This window comes from Neofelis nebulosa, chromosome 6 (genome assembly GCF_028018385.1).
Source record: "Neofelis nebulosa isolate mNeoNeb1 chromosome 6, mNeoNeb1.pri, whole genome shotgun sequence".
Classification (NCBI taxonomy): Eukaryota; Metazoa; Chordata; class Mammalia; order Carnivora; family Felidae; genus Neofelis; species Neofelis nebulosa.
In genome coordinates this window covers 18,699,705-18,727,000 of record NC_080787.1, presented here as the reverse complement: position 1 = coordinate 18,727,000, position 27,296 = coordinate 18,699,705, and the positions used below count along the sequence as shown (strand labels likewise).

At 37.6% G+C, this 27,296-nt stretch overlaps 1 protein-coding gene across 1 annotated transcript in view; it reads right to left on the bottom strand.

Moving 5' to 3' along the window:
- RANBP9 (RAN binding protein 9) overlaps positions 1–27,296 on the bottom strand; it is a 92,444-nt gene that overhangs the window by 28,055 nt on the left and 37,093 nt on the right. The window contains exons 3-5 of the mRNA XM_058732958.1: positions 10,595–10,647; positions 9,528–9,695; positions 5,272–5,294 (exon numbers count right to left, since the gene is read on the bottom strand). Coding sequence (XP_058588941.1) covers positions 5,272–5,294; positions 9,528–9,695; positions 10,595–10,647 — 244 coding nt within the window. The remainder of the gene's footprint in view (positions 1–5,271; positions 5,295–9,527; positions 9,696–10,594; positions 10,648–27,296) is intronic.

The following is a 27,296-nucleotide window of genomic DNA, read 5'->3' as shown; positions in this document are numbered from 1 at the left end:
AGGTCATGATCTCACAGGTTCGTGAGCTCGAGCCCCACACTGGGTTCTGCGTTGACGTGCGGGGCCTACTTGGGATTCTCTCTCTCTTCCTCCCTCTCTGCCCCTCCCCCACTCATTCTCCCTCTCAAAAAGAAACAAACTTAAAAAAATAAGTGTCAAAATATGAAAAAATGTGCATCTCCGAAATCGTGGTAGCGCATCATACAATAAGATATCAAAAGCAAGCAAAAAACAAGAGTAAAAAATTTGTATGCTGACACAGAAAGATGTTATATTCCTAAATGCAGAAAAGCAAGCTAGAGACTAGTACATAAACTATGACCTCACCTCTGCTGTAAACATTTAAATAATGGACATACTGGCTAATCCAAATTCAGAAACAGACCTGGAAGGATATATATTCAATGCAGCCATCGTGTCTAAACAGGCTGGAATTTCAAGAAACTTCTCTTTTGTACCCTTTCTGTATTTACAAACATTTATTATTCAAATACTTAACACTGTGTATTACTTCTGTAATCAGGACGTGATAAAAAACTAGAAGTGGTAAAGTCAGTTGGATTCAATGAAAAGTAACAGTATTTTTTATACCGCTTACTCAACTTCAAACCTGAAGAACTGAGGAGAAAGGAATGGCTTAAGTGGCTAAACTATACATTATAAAAAAAAAAAAAATCTAATAGATAACTTGCTGGACTACAGGTTTCTAAAAACAGAATGTAGCAACACGACAGTTTTCAGTATGGTCACTGAGCTGTGCAACCATCACCACTACTTAATTTTATGACATTTTTATCACTAGCAGTCACCTCCTGCTCCCCATCCTGTAACCCCTGACCGCCACTCATCTACTTCCTGACCGTATGCAGCTGCCTATTCTGGACGTTTCACACAAACAGGACTCATACAATACGTGGTCTTTTGTGACCGTCTTCGCTCATTTAGCAAAATGCTTTCAAGGTTCTTCCATGATACGGCATGAATCTAGGTTGTGGATTTATGTAAAACAATGTTTTCTAGGAAACTTAATACATTAAAAAAAAAAAGATCACCCCTCCTCATGTAGAATCAGACAAAAATGAAAATAAGTCTCTATGAAGAGAAACATAGATCTCATAATTTCTATTAACCTGTTAAAGACAAAGATATTAAAAATAATATTCAAAAACTAAATACACACACAAAATCAAATTCAGTAGCATAATCTTGTTCTAAAGATGTTTTCTAATGAAAAGAAATGAAATGAAAAGAAACAAAAAGAATAATGTTATCTACAAAAAGTAGATTTCAAATTAGCCTGAAGAGCTGGAAAATAGCATCATTTTAAATGAGGACAGCATCTATAACAAAAAAGAAAGAATTTATGTAATCCCAAAGTGAATTAGTTTATAGATGGATATTTCTCCAACTGGTGAGGTGAGCTGGGGAAGAAAGATTATTCTGGAAAAGATGTAATGTAGGGTTTTCAGAGCCATGTAAACACCCTAGGTTCCATGATAAATGGAACATAGTCTACATAAACTTTTTTTTTCTGTAAATACACTCTCTACCAGGATTTAATGCTACAGCTGGCCAGTGAGAGATCACAGGGAGAGAACACAGAAATACTTCTTTGGTGGGGCCCTTAAGGGAAAGATTCACTTTTCCTTTCCTTTTCAAGGAGCGGAATGCTGTGCTGCACGTGGAAGTCCCAGCAAATCTCAGAATCCTAAGAATAAAAGGCTCTCAGAACCACTATATTGAAACAAAACAAAACAAAACAAAACAAAACAAAACTTGTAACACTACCTTAACTACCACTTTACCCGCTGTTGGTAAAAAGTTACCACCAGCTAATTATAGACAAGGCAAGAAACATAACCAGTGATTCTAAAATGGGACAAAAATAACCAGAAAGCAACACAAAAATAGTCAACATGTCTACAACCGGCGAGTCTTTTCCAAATTGTCACCACTCATGAAAGTGAGGAACAAGAGCTCATAAAACATCTGCTTGTTCCGACAAGTTGGTTCTACTTACTTTGGGTCACAAAGAGGAAAAAACACCCCCAAACACCCAACCAGCTAAACCCTTTGGCCAACTGCAAATGAAACTCAAGTGTTGCCCGAAGCCTCTGCGATGGTTCTGAGCCACACTGACCTGCGTGCCAGCATCCACACCTGCACCCCACCTCTGGCCCCTCCACAGATGCTCTTCTCTGAAGGCTCCCCTCCACGAGTCATGTGATCCCCAGCTTGTCCACTCACAGTGTACCTCTCCCTTTATGTTAACTTGTTTGGCTGTTCCTGAATCATTCTCACCAGCAAATAAACATCCTAGTAAATCAAAAAATCTTTCACTGCTCCCACCTCTGCCACCAGCCACGACAACCCACTTGTTTCCTCCCTAGTGCAGTCAAATTCTCCACCAGGTTGTCCGTACTCTGTGATTCCCCTCCTCCTATTCTCTCTTAAACCCTTTCCAATGAGGATTTCCCCGTCACTCAGTTGGCTGAAACTTTGTCAAAGTCACCAGCGACCTCCACTTTGCTTAAATCCGCCGGTCAATTCTCAGTCCTTAGCTTACGGGATCTATCGCATGGGCATCTGACACAGCTGCTGACTCCTTCCTTCTAGAGAGGTTTTCTTCACGTGGCTTTGTGGACACACTCGCTTCTAAGTCTTCCTCCTACCTCACCCATTGCTCCGTCTCAATCTCCCTTTGCTGCTCCCATCTCTTCTCCCAAACATGCATTCCCCTTCTTCTCTGCCTACACACACTCCCTTGTTGATGTCACAGTCTCGTGACTTTAAATTTACATACTGAAATGCCAAAGACTCCCAAGTTTTCGTCCCCAGCTCAGATCATGCTCTTGAACGCTGTATACCTGGCAAGTCCATTTCACTTTTCCAAAACTGAACGCCAGATCCACCCCCACTCAAAGCCTGCTTCCCTTACACACAGCCCTCTATCAGTAAGTGACATCGCCATCCTTTCCGTTCCTCGGGCCAAGAATCTCCAAGTCCTATCTATCCTCTTTCTCATACGTTCACATCCAATCCATCAGAAAATTCTCTTGCCTCTGGCTCTCAGTTGGGGTTTTGTTCAATCATATTGATTTCTGTTTTTTCATTTAACTCTTTACCTGGAACTTACTTTGGAATAAACACAAGACAAAACCCCAAGAGGACATATTTTTTCAAAAAAAGAAACACCTTGGGGCGCCTGGGTGGCTCAGTCGGTTAAGCGGCCGACTTAGGCTCAGGTCATGATCTCGCGGTCCATGAGTTCGAGCCCCACGTCGGACTCTGTGCTGACAGCTCAGAGCCTGGAGCCTGTTTCAGATTCTGTGTCTCCCTCTTTCTGACCCTCCCCTGTTCATTCTCTGTCTCTCCCTGTCTCAAAAATAAATAAAACGTTAAAAAAAAATTAAAAAAAAAAAGAAAAAAGAAAAAGAAACACCTGTTCCATCACTGTTTATTATTAAATAATGCTTCCTGGAGAGCATGTTGATTTTAGACTCCAAATTCTCCTTGGCTTAGCAGAGTTGTTTTCTATTATAACTTCGATTTCTTTCTGGGTTTTTTTCCTCCCCTAAAATTTTCTTCAGGAATATTAATAATCTACAGGTCAGATGACTATTCTCTGCCTGATTCTCCTGTCACTTTTCTCAAAACTTCTCGGAAACTGGAACGTGTCTTATCATCAGTGGCACCTGACATGTGTCTGGTCAGGCAGCTGTCACTGTGCCTGCAAGAGTGTGAATTTGTTAAAACAATGTTTTTCCTGGTGAAACATGGATCACTGCAATTTTAGTCAACAAGTCATGAACGGACCAACTAAGAAAGAAGTATCAGAGTCCTGACTGCTGTCAGAAAACCTCTGGTTAGTACCTTTTGGTAATATTAAAAAGGGCTGTCATCAGAGCCTGCACAATGGCACCAGGAGCTTAGAAGAAAATGCCAGAGACGTAATGGACAGCTCTTAAGAAATGTTCTTGATGGCCCAGAAGCCCCCATCATGTAGACAACCAGATGTCAACTCTAAGAAAGTGATTTCAAAGGTTGGACTCTTGACATTAAGTTTGGGGAATACCTCAATCAATCTATATTGCATATCTTATTGTTTTTAAGTGTGCAACGAGTGATATGGATTAAAAACCTCTAAATACGCTAAGAGATAATTCAATAAATACAAAATAAAAATTCTAAGTGACAAGAAAGCATCGTATCGTTGTTTGTTGGGTTTTTTCCCTTACCGTAGAGTTATATATACATGATGCACGTGACAATGGACAGCCTCTGACTCGACAATGTATCTAGAATCACACCAGTTCTCACATCTCTAATGAGGGGAGTCACCATCATCTCCTGCCTCAATTTCTCCATGGCTTCCTCACAGGTCTGCTTGCTTCTACCTTTACTCCCTGTCCCTGTCTAGGTCTCAACCAGCAGTCAGTGACCCTTTAAAACTTAAGTTATACCTCAAACCCTGCAGGGTCTCTGCCTTTCACTCATAGTAAACGCCGAGTCCCTACAATGGCTCTCGAGGCCTCTGTGATCTAGCTCGTCCTCTCCCACCATGACCTCTGACTCACCTAGCACTCTCTGTGCTCCTGCCTCAGTACGGCTCCCCTGACTGTTCCCTCTGCCTGTGCCCTTCTCTACATACCCATTCAGTTGACTCCCTCACTTCGCCACAAGTCTCTGCTCGAGACTTACCCTGAGCAAAGGTGAGCAAACCGTACAGCTCCTCTTCTGTCTTTGCTACGCCCACGTTTTCTTTCTTTAAAAAGTACTTAAAATAGGTTATAATTTACTTGTTTTTAATGAATTGTTTATTCTCTATTCCCCAGCGTGAATGCTTCAAGAGGAGAGAGACCTCCACCTGTTTTGATGAATGACGTATCCCAAGCACAGAACCTGTCACCAGCAGGCACTCAATATACAACTGCATTAATAAATGACCAGAACTGTGGCACAGCCACCTGCTGAAAAGTTCAGGGATACCAAGTGAATGCAGTGACATTACAAGGTGTAGTCTAAGAATCAATCCTGATTTATTTTTTTTGGCTACAACAAAGTTCCCTTGTGCCATGGCACCCAGAGCAACTTGGGAGTTTAATTTCTAAAGTGCACAACAGCGGTGGCTACAGAAAGGATCTCTATTCTATGCATGGCATTCTAAAATTAATAATTATCAGTAAGACTGAATTCCACACATGCTTAATACTAGTTTAAATTCTTTTAATTAAAAATGCAAGACTGCTTGTAAAAGAAATTATGTCTTACCGGTAGGTCGGTGAAAGCAATACCTAAAAAACAAACAAACAAAAACCAAAAAAAGTGGCATTAGAAATGGTTTTTCAAAGGCAGACAACAGTGACAAAGCTGAACTGAATTTATAACTGAAAACAAGGGAAGGAATGGCAAAGGAAGGAAAGGAAAAATTTAAAGGCTAAATATAAAATAATGAGACCAGCATTTTTCTCAAGAACACCAACAGAGGTTGGAGTGAATGCTATCTCCTCTCAAAGTCCACATCCTTCTTAGTCACACACCAAGTTTGTTTATGGGGTACCATTTTGAAAAATGGTTTTAGATCTATCTCCTAGGTTATGTGAGGACCCTTGCGAGAATACCGGTTGCACGACAGTGACATCTGATTTTTGGCCAACACCCAAGCTGCTCTATCCAGTCTTATCACTTAATCTTCCTCACCTGGATTTAGTTTTTCAGTAATGGGGGGGGGGGGGGGGCGCGGAGATTTCTTTTGTTACCAAGAAAAAGAAAAGTGAACAATGCAAAATACGGTATTTGTGTTTCCTTAAAAAAAAATGTTTCCCATGAAAGTACCTTCTTAAATAACTTGACTATTCTGTGACAAAAGTCAATTCCTCATTCAAAGAATCAAGATTTACACGGTTGAGAACTTCTCATGAATGTCCTGACAGTAATTTGAACACAGTCATTTTCCAAATATACTTGAATAACGTGACGTCATCGGAGTAAGTCTACTGGCATCCCGAAGTGACGACTTAATAATCTCTCTTCAAGTATTTAAATATGTTACTTAGCGGAAAATAAAATAATAAATAAACCAAACATTTCTGTGGGATCTCATTGATAGGTTTAAAAAAATGAGCTCTAGAAAAAGAGGAGGAGATGTTGTTGGCTAGTCAGTTAATCTCAGTTCTTCCAGTCTAAATACACATTAAAACAAAGCAAAAAAACCCCAAACCAAAACAAACCAAAACAAAAACCTACACCAATACCATGACCTCTCTGGGACTGATCATCATCTAAAAATTGAGGGCGTTTCTGTTAAATTATCTTTATGGTCTCTCCCCACGTGAGATTTTATGGCTCTGTAATTGTGCTCTACCATCAGAAAACACAATTATCTGATATTAAAGTAATAAAACTGAAAGACAGACTATATACATCTCTACTCGATGGTTTTTAGTAAATGTGTAGAAATAGTGTTTTGTAGTCAAAGTCTTATTTTTATGACTTTTAAAAACTAGTAAATTCATGTTGGCTTGTCAAAAGGCAAACAAAGCTGGAGGTTCCCCCAAGTCCCCTGTAAAACATCCTGATCATTTTTGGCTTCATTCATAAATGGAAAGCAAAGGGACTACAGGCCAAATATGAAAACTTATTCTAAAATTTTCAGAAAACTAAACAGGATACAGAAAACAACAGAGAATATTTTAGTTGCCATTCATATCTTTACCATTTGCCATAAATTAGCAGCCGGACAAATTATTTTCCTCAAAGATGTCCATTACAGCAAAGACTGTCTACTTTTATAGTTTCAGCAAAAGTTCCTTTTTGTTATTACTGAAATCTTCAGTCTTCACCGAAAACTCTAATGGAAAAACCCAATTCCACACATGAACCTTTGGAGCGTGGCCAAACCCAGCTACCACAGCCTGTACACATCCAGACCACAGGAAGATGCCACTGTAGCTAGTGTAATTGTCGAAACTCCACACAGAAGACACTTTTTTAATATTTCTCATTTTGCGACTTGGCAAGAGGTTTTCCAAAGAGTGATCTTCAATTGATAATATTCAATAAAACAAGTAAAAAACTTTCCTAATTAAGTTAACCTGCATACCGAACTGTTTCTCCTTTACCTATTTCCTCAAATAAAAACTTCTCCATTTCTATTTCTATTTCTATGATCAGTAAATATCCAGTTTTGAAAACCTTCACGAAACAGAAACTAAAGACGTATCACCTTTTGGGTAGAAATTATCCACTCCAGGAAGTACACAACGACACTGTGGAAATAACATTTTATTTTCTAGGTGCCAGTATTCGGATCAAAGTTACATAAGCACACTTCTGTAAAGACAGTACGTATGTTCTGCTCTCTAGGCCGTACGGCCTCTGTCACAACTGCTCAATTCTGCCACCGAAACAGGGAAAGCAACCATACACATTACACAAATGAATGGGTGTGGCTATGTTCCAATGAAACTTTACTTAAAAAAAAAAAAAAAAAAGACAGGAGACCAATCTGGACCATGAGCCATGGTCTGCTGACCTCTGTCCTAGAGGAGTCATTTTTTACCACTGGACTTCCAGCATCTAGCCCAGACCCTGGCAAACAATGATAATAAACAACATTTAGTGCATCCTCACTATGTGCCAGGCAATCACCTCAGAACTTCGCATGCGTCATTTCAGTCAACCTGAACAACCAAAAAAAGGTGGGTATTATAGTAATCCTGTTTTACAAATTGAGGCACACAAATACTAACCTGCTAAGGTCACAAGGCCTAAGCCAGGAGACAAACGCAGGCAACGAAAGAACCCATTTCAATCGCTCTTATACTGCCTCTCTGTGGGCCTAATAACCATTACTTTTAGAAACGAATCATGACAAATGTCTCAAAATTACTTAAAATTAGAATGTGATCCCATCACTAAAGTACCCTTTTCCTAAAAAGCATCTCACATTTTAAAAACTGTTTCTTATTCAAGAGAAAACCTCAACATAAATGTTTGTGAAACTCGAACAGGAAACTGGCACATCACCTATGATCTTTCCACTGTCCAAAATAGAATTTTTTTCTCTGGCATAAAGTTTTAAAAACATGTCTTCCTTTGCATTTTTGAATCGAAAGTCATACCTCAAAGCAGATTTCTCCTAACTTAAGACCAAATATCTGACGCGAGCAAGGCCACTGAGACCATCCCAGTTAACTGCTTTGATAAGTCAGAGCCAAAGCAGTTATTAACAAATAAGCTGAAGAGGCTGCATCCTTCTGGAAACTGGCTGGCCACAGCAACCCAACCTTAAACACACACATTTTGCCTGGCGTCCTGAATCAACGTTCCCGTACCAAGGACCATATAAGGATCTAGTATGGACTTGGAATGACCTTTTAGTCAGGTAACACAGGGCTTCAGGATCAATATTAAAACTTGGAAGGAAAAGATTGAATCCATATATAAATGTGAAGACATTAACTGCATACCACGAAGATGCTGAGACACTAGAAAGGAATAGCTATTACCAATGTAGCAAAACACTTAGAATTTCCCACGATGAAATGAAAGACACAACAGCTTTTGTGTTCTATCAAAGAACATCTCTTATTTGCCTAAGGACACTATTTGCAGTCTAATTTTTCAATACTGTTTATGAGCCAACTGAAATTTCTGCCTTCTGAAGCTACTTATTACTTTTTGCTTCCTTACGCTTTACCTCATCAGAAATAATTTGCTTTGAGCCAAGGATTTTTCAAATAATGTGAAACCATTTTATTTGTAAAAGCATCAGTCTTACCATTCTTTCTTTATACCTTCTGTATAAAAACGAAAGCAAAAAGACTTCTAAGAAAAGCGAGTGTAACAACCGCACACGATTCGGAATTTGAAGTGCTGTGGGTGCATACGCAACTAAAAAAGCCTAATTTCCTACTCGTCTTACAATGGACAGGCTTCTTCGTGTTTCCATTAACCTGTTTATTGTGTATTTGCCATCTGTCTTTTATCCATAGAAATCCTGCTGTTATTTTTTTCCTTTCAGTTCTGCTCCTTTCTGCAGAACTAACTTGTAGCCATCATCCTGCAGTCATCACACTGTTAGCAGGCTTGACCTTTCAGTAGGTCACGGCCTTTGGTTTGCTTGATAGTACCAATCTTTTCCTTCATTATTCCCCCATACTACACTACCAACTGACAGCCCTTCTCTTCCCCTTAGCACCTGTTACCTAGAGACTTCAGTCATGCTACGAAGTGTTTTACTCAAAGCAAAGCAGAGAACACTTAGCATTTACTTCTATTACTAGAATAAACACGTGAGCCCCGGGGAATATTTTCACAGTTATTCCCGTACATGTGATACAATGTGGCCTTCACAGAATACAAATTTTCCCCGTTTGCTCAACCTCCACCTGGAAGGAACAAAGAAATAACGTCTACGGGCAACTATTTATAATAGAGAACTACATAATAAATGTGACTACCATGCTGTAAGTACAATAATCACAGTATTCAGTTATTTTACATGCAATACATTATCTTAGTACCTAAACTATGTCCATTCTTGGTGTAGAAGCAGGTATTGTTGATAAGGTTAACACAACAGCCAATGACATCACCAGTCGTAAAAGTTGGTCCATAAGGTTGTCCCGTTCCAGAAGAACAAAATGAATGTCCATCATCCCCATGATAACCATATGAATGTTTATCCCAGCCTAGAGAGAAAGTTCCAGTATATTTACAATGAAAAGTCAGGTTCCTCTGTACGAGAGCTATTCACTAAGATTATGACAAGCAAGAATGGTACAACAAACAAGAGCACAAAGATAAATTCCCAAATGTACATTTAAATTCTCAACAATTACACCACATGATTTCTATATTAAAATACTGCTCACAACACTAAGGAAAATATGCCACACAGAAGACTAAAACATGCATTAAACAAGACTCCTACCATTAAAAAAAAAAAAAAAAAAAAGTCACATTTTCCATGCATATTTCCTTTGCTAACAGACCAAAGGAATTTTGCTTTGATTTGGCTTAGACAGACACACACACACACATACACACACACACACACACACACAGCATTTAGTATAAAATATAAGATTTTTCTATTTTCAAAAAGTTTCCCCCCAAATTAATTTTTTAACATTGGTAAGCGGGATACCAGAAAATATAATCCAAGAATCACTTTCACACCTTCCTTAGTTTACTTTTCCTATTAGCCTACATTCCCAGAACATTAAACAAATGACAACAGGTTAAAAGCCAGGAATGTGCTGGGTAGCAAAGAGAACCAACCAATCACATGAAAATAGTTAAAGCAGTTGATATGGCTATATACTGGAAGTTAAAATGCCAAAACAAAACAAGCAAAAAACCCAAAAACCCAAAAACCCAAAAAACCAAAAACATGCATAGTACACGTAAGTTTTGCTAAATAACATAAAATTTGAATTTTTTAAAACCTCTCGGCTTCCACTTTGAACTCGTAATACATGTGATTAAAAACACAGAAAAATCAGTATTTAACGATTTCAAAGTATTACTTCAAATTTAACCAGAAAGAAGTAGTTGTAGGACAGTACTATAATTCAATCACAAGTACCTGGTAGTCTATTCATGTTCACACCTTGAGCAGAAAGACCAATTCCCATGTAACTGTTAAAAAAAGGGGGGGAGGAGGGAGAAAAGCATGTTATTATAACCATATATGTAAAAAAACTACCCAACACCCTGAAACATCAGAACCCAGCCCAAGTTGAAACTCCTAGGACAGCTACAAAACAGTTATTACAATTCATTAAATGGCAAAAAGGACAATATTAAGCACAATAAAACCCAGATTCACAGTAAATTCCTACAGTACTCATTCATAAAGACACCCCAACTATTAGAAATAATTATGCACTCTACTAACAACTAGAAAAACCTTTCAACTTATCCACACAAATATTTAGGATTAAGACTTCTAATAAAAAGTGTAGGGGGATTGTGGAAGAAAAAGAAAACAATAATTAGGAAACAAATATATTTCTAAAAAGACACAGTAAAGATCTAGACCACAAAAAAAGGAACACAGATACAGATTTAGAAAAAAAAGGATGCCAAATTCATATAAAAACATCTGAAATATTTAATAAAATTACACTTAAAAGTATTTTTAAAAGCTTATGAAATATTAGTAAAACCTATAAAGACAGGAGAAAAGTGGAAAAGTATAAAGCAATACACCTGTAAATACTGACACAAAAAAACCCAACAACTAAATAAAACAGTAAACTGAATCCAGTTTGTTAAAAGGCTAATTGACTATGATTGCACCAGGATTTAAAATGGCATTTGACAGGATGCCTTGGGTGGCTCAGTTGGTTAAGCATCCGACTTCGGCTCAGGTCATGATCTCACGGTTTGTAAGTTCAAGCCCCGCGTTGGGCTCTGTGCTGACAGCTCGGAGCCTGGAGCCTGCTTCAGAATCTGTATGTCCCACCCCTCCCCCCACCACGCCCTCATTCTCTGCACCTCACCGGCTCCTGCTCTCTCTCAAAAATAAACATTAAAATAAAATGTCATTTGACCAATTTCAGCTACATTTCTAATAAAAACTCAAGCAAAATAAGAGTATAAGGAAACTAAAATATGACACACTCCCCCCCCCAACACCCCCCCCCGCCCCGCCCAACTCTAATACAGGAAGATATTCAACAGTAAACCCTGAAGCCATTTCCATTAAAATCAGGACATGGAGTTGTCTACAACTGTTAAACACTGTTTTGAAGTTTTCGGGTAATTTAATAAAAATAATAAAAATAACTAGTATAATATTAAAAGATATAATCTTTACCTGGAGTCGCTATGATTATATACATAGAAAACCACAGAGTCTACTAAAAGCTTTTAGAATTACAGTTGACCCTTGAACAATGCAGGGGGTTGCAATACTGACCCCCATGCAGTCAAATATCCAAGTATAACTTGATTCTCCCTAACTAATTGTCTATGAACCAGAGAAGCCTTATCAATAACATGAACGGTCAGCTGACACATATTTTGTATGCTATGTGCATTATACACCGTACTCTTACAATACAGTTGTAAGTGTCTAAAGAAAGAAAATGTCAAGGAAATCATAAGGAAGAAAAAATACATCTACCGTGCTGCATTTATTGAAAAATATCTGCATATAAGTGTACCCATGCAGTTTCAAACCCGTGTTGTTCAGAGGTCAACTATAATTATTTTGGCAAAGTGACTAGATATGAGACCAACATTTACATTTCTCTTTTAGTAGTAACCAGAGAAAAAAAAGTGGTGTGTGTAAATATAGTCACAAAACTACAGAAATCATAAAACAGGAGTCCCACGGCATGAAAACAATATATTAAAATAAAAGCTATAAATACATGGATATACTATGTATTTGGAAAGCCTGACAGTACAAAAAAAGACCATCTTTCTAAAATTAATATATACATGTAATAAGATTTAAGAAAGATTCCCAACGGATTTTCAAAACTAGAAGGATTTTGAGAGTATTGCACGTATTTTACATGCAATGTAAGTATTGGGAGAAATAAAAGACTTAATAAAGTACAAGACTTAAGTCTTTGAGAAGAAACACGAAGCTGCGAGCAGGGATATGATGGCAGACCTGCAAGGTCCTGGGTCTAGGAGCACCCATTAACGGCTACGAGTTTCCCCTTCTGGGAAAACGACGACTAAAAATGCTCCCCAGGAGGCACATCAGCCGTGCTCACTGCTTAAGACCAAAGACTGGAAGAGGCTTCCGCTCCTGAAAGGAAGAGAAGAAAATACCGATACCACTTGTTGCCTTGGCTTAAGCCTACTGGACACTGTGGCCTAGATAAGGCTAGCAGTAGCCTCCTGACTAAACCTGAGCAAAGCTGTTGAATGATCAGGGACTGACTCTGCCAGGCTGCCAATCCCCCTGAAGGGAGAACTGGAAGACTCTTCTACCAGCTTTTGTTTGGGGGCCCAGGGGTTAGAAAGTACAAACTGTCATAAGGAGAAAATGAGGATAGAAAAAGATGCACAAAATGAAGAGAAACTTTAAATGTTGTAATCAAAATGAGCTACAAAAGCCAAACTCTATAGGATATGCCAAACATAGGCCAAGGAAATACATACAACTGCAACAAGAATTCATTCTAGATGACATAAATAAGTGGACAATTAAGACAGAGGGAACAATTTAAAAAGGACATTTAGGATACGTAAAAGGAAAAAGGAGCCATCAGCACGGAAAATTAAAGCAGAACATCAGTGTTTATTAAGATAGGTAGCTAATTTTCCACAACTGAAAACTATCATTGTTGAATTGAAAGCGCACGCACACTGAAGAAGATAAAAATAAACCCGCACGCGGACACACTACAGAATATCGGTAACACTTAATCCTAAAAGCTTCCAAAGGGAAGATGCGGCTTATGTCCCTCCAAGAAAAGACCATTAGACTGACAGCAGATTTTGCCCCAGCGGCAGTTGATGGCAATAAACAATGGCACAAAGTACTAAGGGTAAAGAACAGTCTAGCGCTTAAGGTAAAGAACCTAGAACTTAATGCCCAGATCAAGTTGCACTGAAAATGAGGGCAGCATAAGGTATTTAAAGACACTAAAAAGCTAACAGTTTTACTATCCACAGACCCTCACAAAAGAACTACTTCAAGATATGCTTTACCAGAAAGTGAAAAAGTAAAAAAAAAAAAAAACAACAACAACAACAGAAGAAATGCAAGGGTCAAAGAAACAATAATCAGCACAAAAAATGATGACATATGTAACTAAAAATAATTCCTCAAAATACTATTATTTTAAAATTCTATAATCCATACCTAACACGCTAGAATACAATTAACGGGTACTTTACATATAAAGACACGGGAAAACATGACCCATATTCAAGAGAAAAGAAACAAAAAACAGAATGACCCTGAGATGATGGAGTGGTTGAAATTAAAATATAAAGAATTTAAAGCAACTCTTGTTACAATGCTCAAGGACGTAAAGGGAAATATGCTTGTAATCATTTCAACAAAGAAGAAACAATAAAAAAAAGAAAACCCAAAAATTCTAGAGCTGAAAAATACCTGAAATAAGCACTTACATACTTAACGGCACACTGGAAATGGCAAAATGAGTTAAGTAAACATGAAGACAGAGCTATCTGAAGAACAGAGAGAAAAAATGAGGGGAAAAAAGAGTTGCCTAAGGCAGTATCCAAAGGTCTAACATACATGTAACCCGAGTCCCACAAGGAGAAAGAGAAAATGGGTTAAAAAATCTGAGAAAAATCTCCCAAATCTGGGAAAAGCATTTATAGATTCAATAATCTACAGGTTAAACACAAAGAAAAGCACACCTATCTATGCACAAGTCACAAGCCAAACTGCTGAAAAGTAAGAATAAAGTGAAATAGTGAAAGCAGCCAGAAAAAAAAAAAAACCTATTACTGTCACAGGAACACTGAGCTGCATACTCGTGCATTTCTCACATGAAAATAAGAAAATTTTATTTCACAGTAAAATATCTATAAATGCAGAAACTGGGGGAGGGGATCTCATTATATTATCACATGTAAGTTCCTTAAATTCACTGCACTATACAAAATCATGCAACAAAAACCACAGGGCTTGTGGGAAAAAATGGGGTAAGAGCATGGCATTCCAAAACCCTAGCAGTAGCACATTTAGAAAAGACAGAGAAGAACCCAATTAAAAAAATTCTTTTCAAAACAAAATGTTTACACAAGCTAAATTGATTAAAATACGTAAACACAACAATAAATATAGCATCCTGCACTGAAAAAGACTTGAAGTTCACTTGGGGAAGTGGGTGGCACAGGACTGTAGCTTGTGGTTTATTGTGAAGTGGTGGGAGAAAAGTTCTTTGCCGGGCAAATCTGTAACAGCAGATGTGGATGGGTGTGGCTTGTAACAGGCAGTGAACCAACATAGTTGGTAGATGTCTGAGGTGTGGTGTGACATAGAAAAGCAAGTTCGAATTACACAGCAATGAGGGAGTGGCAAGATTTTTAAAGTACATGAACAAGAAATTTATTTTTTATTATTTTTTAATCATATTTATTTTTGAGAGACAGAACATGAGGGGGTAGGGGCAGAGAGAGAGAGAGGGAGACACAGAATCTGAGGCAGACTCCACGCTCTGAGCTGTCAGTCAGCACAGAGCCCCATGTGGGGCTCGAACTCACAAACTGTGAGATCATGACCTGAGCCAAAGTCAGATGTATAACCGACTGAGCCACCCAGGAGCTCCAATGAATAAGAAATTTATTATTGTGATACTCTGTGTTTAGCAAAGGAAATGGCTCTAAAATTTTTTCAGATCAATATATCAATTTCAAATTATACAGTTATTAGCATTTTAAAAATAATGGTTGCACCAAATATCAAAGAACAGAGATTAAGAAGATTAGTTTATATTCCTACTATAGGTTTAAGGTTTAAGTCAATTAGCTTGTTAATTTCCCATCTGTTCTCTCCATTCATCCTTTTCTACGTTCTTTGTATTTTTCTATATTTACCCTTTGTTATTAGCTTTCTGCTGTATGTTTTGATAGTATATCAATGAACACCATGTGTTAAGAAATGCATCTTTAACACACATATTCTTGACTGAATTAGTATATTTATTACATAATGACAATGTAACACAAAACTTTTAAAGCCCGTTTACCTCTTCTCACATTTTTGCCACTCACTCCACAAGAACGGCACCATTCTTGCTTTGTTTAGTTAATGCTACTTAACTCATTAGACATACAACAGACTTCTCATCAGAGACCATGGAAGCCAGAGGCAGTGGGATGACGTTTGGCAATGCTGAAAAAGCAAACTCTGTAAAGCAAGAATTCTATATAGAGCAAAACTATGTTTCAAAAACAGAGAAACTGAGATATTCCAAAATAAACAAAAACTGGAAGCTTGTCACTAACAAACCTGCATAAGAAATGATAAGGCATAAAAGAAAGGAAACTAGAGACTAACTCAAATCCATACAAAGCAAGGACATCAATACAGATAACTACATAGGTAAATACAAAAGAAGGTATGAATGGTTGTTTCTAACTCTCTTCTCCTACATAAAAAACATAAAAGCAATAATTATAACTCTTTAGGTTTAAATTGCATACAGATAGAATTTTAAGACAATAACAGTGAAAAGAAGAAATTAGATATATTAGGAAGCAAAATTTAACATACTATTGGAATTAAGTTGGTATTAATCCAAATTATATATTTTTTATTAAAAAAAATTTTTTTTTTAATGTTTTATTTATTTTTGAGACAGAAAGAGAGACAGGGCATGAGCAGGGGAGGGGCAGAGAGAGAGGGAGACACAGAATCGGAAGCAGGCTCCAGGCTCTGAGCTGTCAGCACAGAGCCCAATGCGGGGCCCGAACTCACAAGCTGTGAATCATGACCTGAGCCGAAGTCAGATGCTCAACCGACTGAGCCACCCAGACGCCCCCCAAATTATATTTTTATGTTAAGGTATTATCTGAGTAATCCTCCAGAGCAACCACTAAGAAAATAACTCAGAAACTACAGAAAAGAAACCACAATGAAATTGAGAGGTATACTAGAAGACATTTAATTCACACAAAAGCAATAATGGAAGAGCACAGAAACAAAAAGATACAACACATGTAATAAATATCAAAATGCCAGACTTAAGTCCTACGTTATCAGCAATGATAAGAAACACAAATGGATAAAGTCATCCAATTAAGAGGTAGAGACTCATAGAACAGTATTTTTCATTAAAAAAACAAACAAACAATGGCATATTGTCTAGGGGAACACTAGATTTGAACACACAAGATGAAAATAAAAGGAAGGAAAAAAGACATTCTAAATAGTAATCAAACAAATTAAGTAATCTATTACTAATACCAGACAAAATAGACCTTAAGACAAAAGCTGCTACTAGAAACAAAAGGATACATTTTATCATGATAAAAGGGTCAATACATCAAGAAAACATAACAATTATACACAAATACAAACCTACCAACAGAGCCCTATTTAAAGTGAAGACTCCAAGAATTAAAAGAAATACACAAGTCACAATAATGGCTGAAAATTTCAATAACTCACTTTGAATGATGGATGGAACAATCAGAGGATCAACAAGGAAATGCAAACTTGAACACAACTGTAAACCAACCAGAACCAACAGACATCTATAGAACTCTCCACCAACCATGGTGAGACATGCTTCTCAAGAGCACACAGAAGAATCTCCAGGCCCTAAAACAAGCCCTTGTAAATTTAAAATAACTGAAATCATACACAGCATATTCTCCAACCACAAAGAAATTAAATTAGAAATCACAAACAAGGGGTACTTGGTAGCTCAGTTGGTTATAAGTGTCTGACTCTTGATTTCGGCTCAGGTTACGATCTCACCTTTCATGAGATCGAGCCCCGTGTCGGCTCTGCACCGACAGCACCGAGCCTGCTTGGGATTCTCTCTCCCTCTGTTCCTCCCCAGTGCACACACACGCGCACGCTCGCTCTCTCTCTCAATAAATGAACACTAAAAAAATTTAAAGAACTCATAAATACAATAAAAATTGGAATGTACACAAATATGTGGAAGCTAAACACACTTCTAAAAATTCACAAAGAAACCACAATGGAAATTAGAAAATACTTAGAAATGAAGGAAAATGAAAACATAATACACCAAAACTTATGGGATGCATCTAACGTAATACTTGGAAGGAAATTTATAGCTGCAGTTTCCTATATTTAAAAAAAAGAAATATCTCAGGGCACCTGGCTGGCTCAGTTGATAGAGTGCACGACTCTTATCTTGGGGTTGTAAGTTCAAGCTCCTTGTTGGGTGTAGAGTTTACTTAAAAATAAAATCTTGAAAAAAAAAAAAAAAGAAATAGATCTAATGAATAATCTAACTTTCTACACTGAGAAACTAGAAAATTAAAACAAAACAAAACCCCCCAAAACTAACAAACCCAAGCAAGCAATGGGATTAAAAGATTAGAGCAGAAATAAATGCAAAAAGACCAGAAAACAACAGAATCACTGAATCCAAAAGGTGGTTCTACTACGAAAGAAAAAGACTCAACAAAAGCAGCAACAAAAGAGCGGTAATTACTACCAAAGTAACAAAAGATTTTAAGGAAATAAAAAGAATTATAAGAAAATACTGTGAAAAACTATATAGCAACATACTACAGAAACTATTTAAAATGGACAAATCCCTAAAAAGTCATAAACTACCAAAACTGAATAGCAATCTTAAAACTTGTCACAAAGAAAAGCCCATGCTCAGATGGCCTCACTGGTGAATTCTACCAAACATAAAGAAAACTGATCACCAATCCTCAGACTCCTCCCTGCAAATTTGTAACAGTTTCTAACTAATTCTACAGGGCCAATGTTACCCTGTTGTCAAAATCAAGCAGATACCACAAGAAAACAAGAGAAAATATCCTTTACAAATATAGATGCTCAAATCTTCAACTAGGAAACCAAATTTGGCAACACACAGAAAAGGACTGTACATCATGAACAAGAGAAATTTATCCTAGAAATGCAGGTTGGCTTCAAAACATAATCAACGTAATACACCATACTTGCAGAATAGAGAATAAAAACAACTTGATCCCTGACACAGAAAAAGAATTAGACAAAATCCAACATCCCTTCTTTACAAAAACACTCAACAAGTCAGGAATAAAAGGGAACCTCCTAACCCGGTAAAAAGTATCTATTACAAAAAATCCACAGCTAACATCATACTTAACGGTAAAAGGCTGAACGCTTTCCCCTTAAAATCAGGAACAAGAAAAGGATAACCCCTTTTACCCTTTCTATTCAACACAGGACTGGAGGTTCTAGCTTGGGCAATAAGGCAAGAAAAAGAAAAGACATCGTATTGTAAAGTTAGGAAGAAACATACCTTAGTCACATACAACACAATTTTATACATAAAAAATCCTCAGAATCCTTACCAAAAAACTATTAAACAAGTTCAGTAATACTGCAGGATACAAGTTCGATATGCAAAAATCAGTTTTATTTCTACTCTCTAGCAACAATTTGAAAATAAATTTAAGAAAACAATTTCATTTACAACAGAATCAAAGAATATCTAGAAATAAAATTAACAAAAAAGTGCAAGACTTGAACGCTAAAAACTACAAAACGTTGTTGAAAGAAATTAAAGAACATCTAAATAAATGGAAAGACACCCACATTCACGGATTGAAAGAATACTGGTAAGATGGCAATGCTGTCCTAATTAATCTAGAGATTCAAGGCAATCCTTATCAAAATTCTAACTTGCTTTTCAGCAGAAATGGAGAAACTGATCCTGAAATTCATATGGAAATGCAACAGGGCCCTGGAGAACTGATCTATCTGGAAAAACAAAACAAAACAAAAAAACTTGGTGGACTCACACTTCAGTGTTAGAACTGGCTATAAAGTTACAGTACTTAGGACAGTGTATTATTACTGGCTTAAGAACAGACATATGTATTAATGCAACAGAACTGAGAGTTTAGAAATTAACTCTTATGTTTATGGCCAAGTGATTAGGATAAGAGAGACAAGACAATTTCATGGAAAAAACAAGTCTTTGATTTAGTGGAAATTGAATGGAAAAGACAATAGTCTTTCCACAACTGATGCAGGGACTAGATGTATCTAGGCAAAAGAATGAAAACAAAGCCATACCTCGACACCATATATAAAATGTAACTCAAAATGAATTAGAGAACATAAAAACTCTTAGACAAAAACACCAGAGTAAATCTTCATAACCTCGGATTAGGCAATAGTTTCTTAGATATTATACCAAAAACACAAGTAACAACCACAAAAAGATAAACTGGACTTCATAAAAATATAAAACTTTTGGGGCGCCTGGGTGGCTCAGTCGGTTAAGCCGCCGACTTCGGCTCAGGTCACGATCTCGCACTCTGTGAGTTCGAGCCCCGCGTCGGGCTCTGTGCTGACAGCTCAGAGCCTGGAGCCTGTTTCAGATTCTGTGTCTCCCTCTCTCTCTGACCCTCCCCCGTTCATGCTCTGTCTCTCCCTGTCTCAAAAATAAATAAACGTTAAAAAAAAATATAAAACTTTTGTGCTTTGAAGAATATTGTTAAGGAATTTAAAACAGGATAAGATATATGCAAATCAGCTGTCAGGGACTTGTATTCAGAACACACAAACAACTCTTACAACTTAGCAATAAAAAGAAAACCCAACTAAAATATGGCCAGAGGACCTGAACAGACATTTCTCCAATGAAAATATACAAATAGCCAATAAGTACATGAAGTGATGCTCCATATCACTAGTCATTAAGGAAATGCAAATCGAAATCATTATGAGATCTCACTTCACACACCCCACGAGGAGGAGAATCAAGAATACACTAGAATCATGAATGAGCATTTAGAACTTTCACAGTTGGTGATGAGGTAAAACAGTGCAGTCACTTTGGAAAACTGTCTGGAAGTTCCTTGAAATAGGAATCATTGAGTTTCTTTCTGACCCAGCAATTCAACTCCTGGTTATCTACCCAGGAGAAACAAAAACATATCCACACAGAAACATGACACAAATGTTTATAACAGCATCATTCCAAATAGCCAGAAATGTGTTTCCACCTACTGATGAATAAACACAATGTGATATATCCTTATAATGGAATATTTGGCAAGAAAAAGGAATGGAATACTGACAAATGCCGCAACAGAAATCAACTCTGAAAACATCATGTTAAGATAAATAAGCCAGAAACAAAGGTCACGTGTTGTATGATTCCATTTATATGAAATGCCCAGGGTGTAGGTAAATCCATGGAAACAAAATAGGCACGTGGTTGCCCATGATCAGGAGAAGGGACTGCTGATGAGTACAGGATTTCTTTTCGCGCCATGAAAATGTTCTAAAATTAAACAGTGGTGAGGATTGCACAATTCCGTGAATATGCTAAAAACTACCTAACTTCATGCTTTTAAGGGTAAATTTTTATAACTATGAATAATGTCTCAGTAAGATTCTCACTAAAACATCAACAAGAGGACTTTTGTTTGCAGCGCGAATATGTAAAGAGCTTGGAACTTGTCACTCCCTTCCGCACAACAAGAAAAAAAAGGTGAACAAATAAAAAGGCTACAACGCTGTGTGATTACAGAGAATCAGAGCTTACCATGAGCAGGAGTCTCTGAAGATAGTAACTGGTACGAATATCACCTGGGTGGCTCAGTTGGTTAAGTCTGTCTGACTCCTGATTTCAGCTCAGGTCATGATCTCATGGTTTCTGAGTCGAGCCCCACGTCCGGCTCTTCACTGACAGCGCAGAGCCTGCTCGGGATTCTCTCTCTCCCCTCCTCAACACACACACACACTGTCTGTCTCTCTCTCTCTCTCTCTCAAAACAAACAAATTTTTAAAAACTAAAAGGTAACAATGAATTCCTGAAGGCAGAGTATAAACTAGCTTGAAGCTTTAAAACTGCTGATGGCCCAGTCTTCCAGAAGCCTCCACACTTGGATGAGTTTTACCTTGTCACCAGGTTATCACCCAGGAGCAAGAAGAGCTCTTCAGTTCTGTCCACGGGAAGGGGAAAAGTAACCATTCAGAGATAACACCCAGAGCAGTGTGTCCCTTTTAACAAAGACCTGCCTTCAAGAGAAACTACTTTATCGGAACCTTATCTGAATTAGAAAAAGAGCATTTAGACAACGCCAGTTCTTGTTAGCCTTCCTGACTGAAGACAAGGGGTTGAAAAAAAAAGAGAAAGACTAAAATTCTTCTGAAATTCAGAGGAAAGGGACACTAGTCCACTATAACAACTGAGATTTAGTCATTAAATCACAGACCGCTGCCTTTCCCTGGTACCTTATCACCACGTCAGCAAGGCTCTAGTGTAACACTATAATAGTCAATTACAACTGACAGAGGTGCAAGACACAGACTCTATTTAAGGAGTTTCTAGGGAAACCCCAAATAAGAGTGACAACAAAAACAAGGAAACCAGAGAAAAATGAAGCCCCTGGCACAAACAATACATACACCAAGGAAACATTAAACACAACTTGACTCCTAGCCACGGTATAAAACATCACATAAAGATCTATTTACCTAAATTTCTATTACCCAATAAATCATGTAACATTCTCAACAACAACAAAAAAATCACACTGCATGTTAAATAGCAAGAAAAACACAATCTGGAGAAATAAAGCAAGTATTGCAATCAGACTCAGGCAAGGCAGAGATTTGGGAATTTTCTTTTTTTTTTAATTTTTTTTTTTTCAACGTTTTTAATTTATTTTTGGGACAGAGAGAGACAGAGCATGAACGGGGGAGGGGCAGAGAGAGAGGGAGACACAGAATCGGAAACAGGCTCCAGGCTCCAGGCTCCAAGCCATCAGCCCAGAGCCCGACGCGGGGCTCGAACTCATGGACTGCGAGATCGTGACCTGAGGCGAAGTCGGTCGCTTAACCGACTGCGCCACCCAGGCGCCCCGATTTGGGAATTTTCAAACTAAGAATTTAAGATAACTGTCATTAATAGGCTGTAGGCTATACGAAATTTTTTTTTTTTTTTTAATGCTAGAAGTTAAAAACATTATTACAAACAGTGCTCTTGATGCGTTCATCATTCGACCAAACACAACTGAGAAAGCCACCAGTGAGCTTAAGGATATGTTATTAAGAACTTCCTAAACTGAAATGCCAAGAGAAAAAAAAGGAATAAAAAGATCAGAACAGAACATACAAGAGCTGCAGGACCAATATAAAAGGTGTCACATACACATAATGGGGATACCAAAAGAAGAGGAAAGAAACTTGAGTATTTTAAGTAATAATGGCTGGGAATTTTTCCAAAATTCATGACCGGCATGAAACCAAAATTCCAGAAAGGTTACAGAACACTAAACAAGATAAATACCAAAACATCAACACCCAGGCTTACATTCAAATTTCAGAAAGTCAAAAAAGAAAATCTTAAAATAAACTAAGGGCACAACAAAACAAAACCTCACCTGTAAGGAAAAAGGATTAAGAATTACATGAAGACTTATTCTCAGAAACCACGCAAGCAAGAAGAGACTGCAGTGACATACCTGAACGCTGAAAGAAAAAAACTATTCCCCTCAAATTCGGTGTCCAGCAAAATTATCCTTAAAAGGTTAAAGACAAATACTTTATTAGACAATCAAAAACTCCCAAGAACTGCCAACAGACTTGCCTTGCAAAAAATATTAAAAGTTCTTCGGAGAGAAGGAAAAAGTATTGGGGAGGAACTCAGATCCACATAAAGAAAGAATCAGGCAAGAAATAAATGAAGATATGATAAAACCTTGCATTCTTCTCATTCTGAATTGATCTTAACTGTTGGAAATAAAAACAGCGACAATAAATTGGGTAATTACAGTTTATGGACAAGTGAAATGAGTGAGAGCAGTATTATATGAGATGGGAAGGAGGAAGTGGTTATAATGTAATAAAGAACCTGTACTACCTGTAAAATGGTAAAGTGTTTTTCGAAAATGGACTTACACTCATGAAAATGACTACTGCAAACTCTGAGGCAACGAGGAGAGAAAATGCAATCCTAAAAAAATGCTCAATTAAAACCAGAGGAGGAAGAAAGCAGATTTTTCTTTTGAATAAAGGCAATGAGGAACAAACGCAATGAACAGAAGACAAGTACAAATAGCACTGACACTAATCCAGCTACAACAGTCAGTTTCAATGTGAGAGGTCGAAATATATCAATTAAGAAAACTGCCAGTTTGGATAAGAAAACAAGGCCAAAGTATATAGCATCTACAAGAAACCCACATTAAATATAGATACACACATAGATGGAAAGTAAAGGGACAGAGAAAGGCATACCGTGCTAATACCAATCAAAAGAAAGCGGGACTAGCTATGTTAATTTCAAAGCAGATTTAACAAGGAAAACTATCAGAACTAAAGAGCATTTCATAACAATAAAGAACCAATTCTTGAAGATATAATAATCCTTAATGTTTACGCACCAGTAACAAAACGTCACAAGATGTATGGCAAAAACTGACGGAACTGCAAGGAAAAATAGTTGAATCCACTATTACAACCAGAGACGTCAACAAACATGCATAAGTAACCAGCAGACACAGAAAAGAAGCAAGCATGTAGTCAAACTCAAAGACATCATCAATCAACTGGTTTTCATCGACATTTATACAACACTTCACCCATTAACAGAATACCCACTCTTCTCACGCTCACAAGAACATTCACCAAGACAGACCACCTTCTGCTCCAGCAATCGTGCTCCTAGGTATTTTTACCCAAATAAGGTGAAAACTTATGTCCAAACAAAAACCTGCACATGCAGCTTTGTTCGTAACTGTCAAAAACTGGAAGTAACCAAGATGTCCCTCATTAGGTAAACAGGTAAACAAACGGTGATACATCCGTACAATGGAGTATCATTCAGTGATACAAAGAAATAACCTATCAAGCCATGAAAAGACATGGAAGAATCTTAAATGCGTGCTAAGTGAAAGAAGTCAGTATGAAACGGCTACATACTGTATGATTCCAATTATAACCCTCGAGAAAAGGTAAAATTATGGAGACAGTGAAAAGATCAGCAGTTGCCGGGAAGTTTGGAGATGGGGGGGGGGGGGGCAGAGAGGGGAGGGACAAACAGGCGGAACCAGAGGGGATTTTTAGGGCAGTGAAACTATTCTGTAAGACACCGTAAAGGTGGATACAAGACATTATGTGTTTGCCAAACCGCACAGAACTGTACAACAAAGAGTAAACCCCAATGTAATCTATGGACTGTAGTTAGTAATAACCTATCAATCCTGGTTTGTCAACTAGAACAAAAGTACCACATTCATGCAAGATGCTAATGGGAGAAACCAGGGGAGTGAGCGGTATAAACAGGAATTCTCTGTAGTATCTGCTTAATTTTTCTGTGCGAATTTTCTAAATTTCTAAAAATTTCCTAAAACTGGCCAAAAACCCGAAGGTACATTTAGGGAGAAAAACACCATAACCCAATACAAAGGGCAAACAACTTAGGAGTGATATTCCAACATACATAATATAGAATTACGCTAAACACAGAATGTGCTTAAAAATATTGTGAAAGAAGAAACCTATTTGCAGATACTCTCTGCAGCTGTACTCCTAACAGACATATGGACAACACAAAGTCCTTCATACTGTGAACGGATGAATACATTGTGGGGCACCCTTACAGTGGAACACTACTCAGTAAGAAAAAGCAACAAAGAATTGGTACAGACATCAGTGTGGATTAATCTTGAAGGCACTACGCTAAATGAAATCAGTCAGTCCCAAAGATTACATATGACACAATTCCATCCATATTTTTCAAAAAGAAAACCATGAAGGGAGGAGAATGGTTCAGTGGCTCTTAGGAGTTACCAGTGTAGAGAAGATTAATGATCATTCCCTTTTAGGGAAGAAGTTCAGGGAGTGATGGAATTGTTCTGTATCTTGGCTGTGGTAGTGGCTGCAGGACTCCATGAATTTGTCACAACTCAGAGAACTGTACAAACAAAAAAAAGTTTTACTGTACATTAATTAAAAATAAATTTTAAAAAAGGAAGTACTGTAACAAAAAAATGGGTAATTTGAAAGCCAGCGTTCTCCTCCATGGGTAACAATAAAGGACAGGTAATAAATCATTTTACATGCATACATTCCAAATAGGCGGCACACAAGTCCCCATCTCACGCAGGTCCCCCCAGGACCCTACACGCTGCAACGTGATGGCTGGAGGAAGAGACGGCCCTGTACCTGACAAGTCAGCAAACTGCGGCCAGGCCCTGCCGGACTCCCCAACACCTTACAAAGAAACAAATCCATGTGATTACTGCAAATGCTGCCATAAAAAAATGTAATAAAATGTAAAGATATCAGACAATAATGGAGGAGGAAAGCCTGTTGTGAACCAGTGTGCACATCTGCTGGAACTGTAAAGGGATAGTGTTTTCCAAAAGGGCAACTATGGCCCTTCTGAGTGAAACAATTCAACTTTTGGCAGTTTTCAAAAAGACTGGTGAACTAGATGTTTCTGCCATGTGGGCTGGAGTCAGCTTTTAATTTAATCTTAATTAAGATTTAATATTAATTTAATTACAATAATTCATTTAACCACCGTCTTGTTCGAAACTCACCAGCAATCTTATCACTGTGATTCTTGACAAAAATCACTGTGATTTCTTAACAAAAGTGTTCATGGATCTCAGAAATAAAGAAAATTTCAAATTACACTGAATGTTAGCTCTTCATTAAGCATTCATCTAGTGGGTATAATGGTAACCAAGCAAATTCCTTGTTTGATGCTGAATTTTAAAATTTCAAATTCTGAATAGTTTTTCCATGTTACTCTAGGTACAAAAGGGATCTTTTGGCCTTACAAGACTTGAAAATTACTTAATATCGTTTGAACTAGAATGTCTTATTTCTGTCTGAAGGCATAATGAATATAGTAAAATAAGACTCTTAAGGGCACCTGGGTGGCTGAGTTGGTTAAGCATCCAACACTTGATTTCAGCTCAGGTCATGATCTTACAGTTCGTGGGACCAAGCCCCACGTTGGGCTCCACGTTGACAGCATGGATCCTACTTGGGATTCTCTCTCTGCCCCTCCTCCACTTATGCTCATGCTTTCTCTCTCTCAAAACAAACTTAAAAAAAAGAAAAAACTCTTACTTTAAGAACACCAAAGGAGAGTAATTACTGCTTCAAGATATACTGGTATATGTATATCTCCTTCTATACAGAAACTCAGGACACTTATCTGCATCTCACAAGTGCCAATCTAAAACATGTGTAAAAGATATGAATATAACATCCATCTCTTCTTTATGTGAAAGAAAACATCTAACTACTTTCAACTGTTAAAAGTAAACTGCAGACATATACCCAACTGGTGACTCATATAGTGCTGTAAAATTGAACCACAAGATTTCATCAAAAGTTGCACATGCTCCCGTGAAAATATTTCAATCAGGTTTTTAAGAAATGCATGCTTCAGGGTTAAAAAAAAACAAAACCAAAACCAAAACCAGAGAAACAAAAACAATTACTTACCAAATCAGTTAAAAACTTATAAGAAAGCAAACAAAGAAAAAGAAAGCAATTGTCTAGGGAGCTCCGGTCCTGAAAGATTATGAACACATCAGAAATTATGAGGAAAAACATATGGAAGTTCACTTTCATAAGCCACTAAAATAGTCATGCTTTT